The 4,277-nt window shown below is 47.0% G+C and overlaps 2 protein-coding genes across 2 annotated transcripts in view; one reads left to right on the top strand and one right to left on the bottom strand.

Moving 5' to 3' along the window:
- Window positions 1–1,398, bottom strand: part of cmpk (cytidylate kinase) — a 14,491-nt gene extending 13,093 nt beyond the window's left edge. The window contains exon 1 of the mRNA XM_014026002.1: window positions 1,082–1,398. Within this exon, the coding sequence (XP_013881456.1) occupies window positions 1,082–1,225 (144 nt within the window). The 5' untranslated portion in view covers window positions 1,226–1,398. The remainder of the gene's footprint in view (window positions 1–1,081) is intronic.
- A 46-nt stretch (window positions 1,399–1,444) lies between these two features.
- fam78ba (family with sequence similarity 78 member Ba) overlaps window positions 1,445–4,277 on the top strand; it is a 5,329-nt gene continuing 2,496 nt past the window's right edge. Inside the window, exons 1-2 of the mRNA XM_014026001.1 lie at window positions 1,445–2,591; window positions 3,180–3,459. Of these exons, the coding sequence (XP_013881455.1) occupies window positions 2,143–2,591; window positions 3,180–3,459 (729 nt within the window). The 5' untranslated portion in view covers window positions 1,445–2,142. The remainder of the gene's footprint in view (window positions 2,592–3,179; window positions 3,460–4,277) is intronic.

Here is a 4,277-nt window from a genome sequence, read left to right as displayed (position 1 = left end):
AGGCGAACGGGGGCGTGGTTACAGGAGACGTCACGGACACAAAACGAGACCCTATTGGTCGCTGAAGTCAACAGCGGAAGCGCTGTCCTCTTCCTCTCATATCCACCCATACTGACACGCATTCACCGGTCTCCGGCTCGCAGTTTATGTTTGGCCGCTCGGTTGGTAACCTGTTCCAGAGAGTCCAGAGCTTCTTGAACCGGAGGTCACTAATGACGAAGCCGAATGTTGTCTTTGTTCTCGGCGGGCCCGGCGCCGGCAAAGGGACCCAGTGCTCCAAAATTGTGGAGGTACGAGAAAAATAAAATTAAATAAAATACAGGAATATGTGTTTGTCCTTCACGGTTTAGCTTGGCGACACGAAATAATGCTCAGCCAGGTTCTGAACAGGTTTGCTTGTTGATTATATTTGTATTAACAGTGTAATGATTAATTTTGATTAACTTCCGGTTGTCCTCTAAAGCTGAACCTGTGCTAACCAGCCAGACAGCTAGCAGTTAGCCTCGCAGAATATTTAGTTTAACTCGAATAAACAATCAGATCACGCTCAGAAGCTTCACAGTAAGTAACTTTTTGTTCATTTACATTTGTCCTCAACTATCCTGCAGTGGTTTTTTTTTATAAGACTAACGGAAAATCATTTGCTTTAGCCCCCGGTTTTGATGAATGAATGAATTAATAATTAATTAATTATTAATTCATTCATTCATCAAAACCGGGGGCTAAAGCAAATGATTTTCCGTTAGTCTTTTAAAAAAAACCACTGCAGGATAGTTGAAGACAAATGTAAATGAACAAAAAGTTACTTACTGTGAAGCTTCTGAGCGTGATCTGATTGTTTATTCGAGTTAAACTAAATATTCTGCGAGGCTAACTGCTAGCTGTCTGGCTGGTTAGCACAGGTTCAGCTTTAGAGGACAACCGGAAGTTAATCAAAATTAATCATTACACTGTTAATACAAATATAATCAACAAGCAAACCTGTTCAGAACCTGGCTGAGCATTATTTCGTGTCGCCAAGCTAAACCGTGAAGGACAAACACATATTCCTGTATTTTATTTAATTTTATTTTTCTCGTACCTCCACAATTTTGGAGCACTGGGTCCCTTTGCCGGCGCCGGGCCCGCCGAGAACAAAGACAACATTCGGCTTCGTCATTAGTGACCTCCGGTTCAAGAAGCTCTGGACTCTCTGGAACAGGTTACCAACCGAGCGGCCAAACATAAACTGCGAGCCGGAGACCGGTGAATGCGTGTCAGTATGGGTGGATATGAGAGGAAGAGGACAGCGCTTCCGCTGTTGACTTCAGCGACCAATAGGGTCTCGTTTTGTGTCCGTGACGTCTCCTGTAACCACGCCCCCGTTCGCCTATTTTCTTTTCTTTTTTTTTCTTTTTTCAATGCAGAGTTCTGGTGACGCCCCTCCCCTGCCTCTTTCTCCACAGCATCAGCACCTCCACACCGAAGCAGGCGAGAAGCCGCTGGAAGAGGATGCTCTCCGGCATGTTCCGCTCGGCAGCTCGAGGACCCACAGCCTGACGATGCTGCGGCTAACCGTGAGACCGACGGCGTGCTTTTATCACGTTCATTCTGCCCCGCTGCGTCCATTCATCATGCACCATTCATGCGCCTCCACGAATGGAAGCCCGCCTCGAGGAAAGCATTAAAATAGCGCAGTTAGCTCGCCTGCACCGCGCGCGTTCTCGCATGTTTTTCATGTAGGTCGGAGGGATGAAGACCCCGGTTGCGTCTTTCGAGGGCGCCGCGTGAACGTTGGGCTGAAAACACGAGCGAGCCAAGCGAACAAAAGGCATCCTAGCCCTCCTCCTCTGACGCACCTGGCTGCCCTGTCGCCACCTGACATGACAGCGCAGAGCCGGGAGCAGGGCAGCAGGATTAAGGGGCACCGACGTGCGGCCGGACGTGCGGACTCGACACGGAGCAGAGGACGTCTGGCGGAGAGGCAGCAGCAGCCCAGGGGAGGCCGGATTGCAGTTTCTGCGGACGAGCGCCAAGGGCAGTGCGGCAGTCAGCAGTCAGACCGGGGGGAGGAGGCTGCAGAKATCTGTGATATACTCCCCCCTAACTCCAGTCTCCACACCATCCTGAACATATGATGGTGGATGTTCCTATGCTCCATTTATGGTGACTGTGGCATCCCCCAATCCACCTCTCAACTTTTTCCAACCAATCAGTGATGATGATGTGCAGTTAAAGGTAAGGTTTGCTCTCCGGGCAACGGGTGGAGCCCTGAGGGGACCGATGAGCATACTGGCCAGGTATCACTCCCTCCCGTCTTCTCTGGTTCTGCTCCTCCTGCTTGGCACTATGGGCTGTATTCAGAGCATCGCCTGCAAGCCCCGCATCCGACGGGAGAACATTGTGGTGTATGAGGTGTCCGCCTCCATCGACCAGTGTCCCACCATCATCGAGGAGAACTCACCCATCGTGCTCCGTTACAAGACACCATACTTCAGGGCCTCAGCGGGAGTTGTGATGCCACCGGTGCCCCGCAATGAAACCTGGGTGGTGGGCTGGATCCAGGCCTGTACCCAGATGGAGTTCTACAACACATATGGTGACATTGGCATGTAAGTAGAAGATGTCCCCACACTTAGTCGTTGCTGGAAAATCTCAAGCCAATCCATTCTCACTCCCAACTCGTWACATACTGACGCTTTCCCAATGTTCACTTAAGAAAGTGTAGAAAATGCTCAAATTTAACCGTCCCAAAGCCTAAAATTACCTTTATTCGCTCTAGACATCCTGTCCCTGACCCTAGTACCTAAAATTAACCATCAACCCTGATCCCTAAAATTAACCATTTTTGGAAAGTGTAGGAAATTCACATCAACTACATGTCCCAAACCCTAAAATTACCTAATATCCACCCTAGACATCCTATCCCTGACCCCACAACCTAAAATTATCCATGAACCCTGATCCCTATTATTAACCACGGACCCCAACTCAAAGACCCCTATATTTTGTGTCCCGATGCATCAAAACCAGACACYGAGGGAACCCGGAAATGCCTGGTGCGTCAGTAACTGACATGAGGGTTTATCCGAAACATCAAAAATAAGACGCAGAGGGAACCTTGGAAAAGCGTCAATATGTGACGAGTTGGGAGTGAGAATGTTTTTCAACTCAAGCCTGATCTCCGTGTTATGGTACAGGTCCAGCTGGGAGTTGCCAGAGCTCCGAGAGGGTCGGGTAAAGGCCATCAGCGACTCAGATGGTGTCAGCTACCCCTGGTACGGCAACACAACGGAGACGGTGACCCTCACCGGCCCTACGTCCAAACCGTCCCGCCTGACAGTTAGCATGAATGATAACTTCTATCCCAGTGTGACCTGGGCAGTCCCCATCAGCAACAGCAACACACCCATGCTGACCCACATCACCAGAGACCAGAGTTTCATCACCTGGTTGGTGGCCATGAACTCCGTCACCAAGGTAGGTCTAACCTATAAGCAGCTCTATCACGATACAATGTATCAAGTTTTTTGGGTGACAATACAACGCTTGTAGATATCACAAATTTTGCCATGATACAATTTTGATTCAATTCAGTTCACAAGTCTGCAATATACAGCATATTATATATCATGGACATATCAGTTGGGCATATGATGATGATAAGGATCAGTGTTTTTTTTTTGTCTCAATGTAAATGAATCATTAGTCATTTTATTGATATGAATAAAATGAATCGATGTTACTAAACCACGAAGAGGCCTATGTTGAAAAAACATCACATAGGTTTAGTCCATATTTAAAGGATCATTGGCTGCATTGTCCAGAACTGTGTTTGTATTTCACAGACAGACTATGATGGTATCAGCCCCTGCACTTTTCTCCTCTGGTGTAAGGTTACAGATGATCAAATCATTGCCTTCAGTCCTACAGCAGATAGAGCCTGTGTGTCCATTACATAGTCTGCAGCTCAGAAATCATATTCTAATATTTGCTTCATTGTTGTTTTTTYCTTGTGAAATTCTAATTGGAGCTAACAGTCACCTATGAAATTTCTTAAAAGCCTTTTTAAAATTTTTCTAAGGGTGTCAAGTTAAAGGTAAGAACCAGAGGAAGTCATCAGACACCCTGGTTAAAAAAAACCCTGGAAATGCCTGGAACTGTTTAAAGGCAGAAATCATTTTTGCCCACTGGTGGAACAATGACTGCTAAGTGGTTAATTAGAACCTGGCAATAATCAGCAGTGTTGTATAAAGTACCTCAAAGTGATACTTGAGTAGAAGTACAAGTATCTTATC

The sequence above is a fragment of the Austrofundulus limnaeus genome, unplaced genomic scaffold, assembly GCF_001266775.1.
Source record: "Austrofundulus limnaeus strain Quisiro unplaced genomic scaffold, Austrofundulus_limnaeus-1.0 Scaffold516, whole genome shotgun sequence".
NCBI classification, from domain to species: Eukaryota; Metazoa; Chordata; class Actinopteri; order Cyprinodontiformes; family Rivulidae; genus Austrofundulus; species Austrofundulus limnaeus.
The sequence above is the reverse complement of the archived record's forward strand: the minus strand, read 5'-3'. Positions and strand labels throughout refer to the sequence as shown.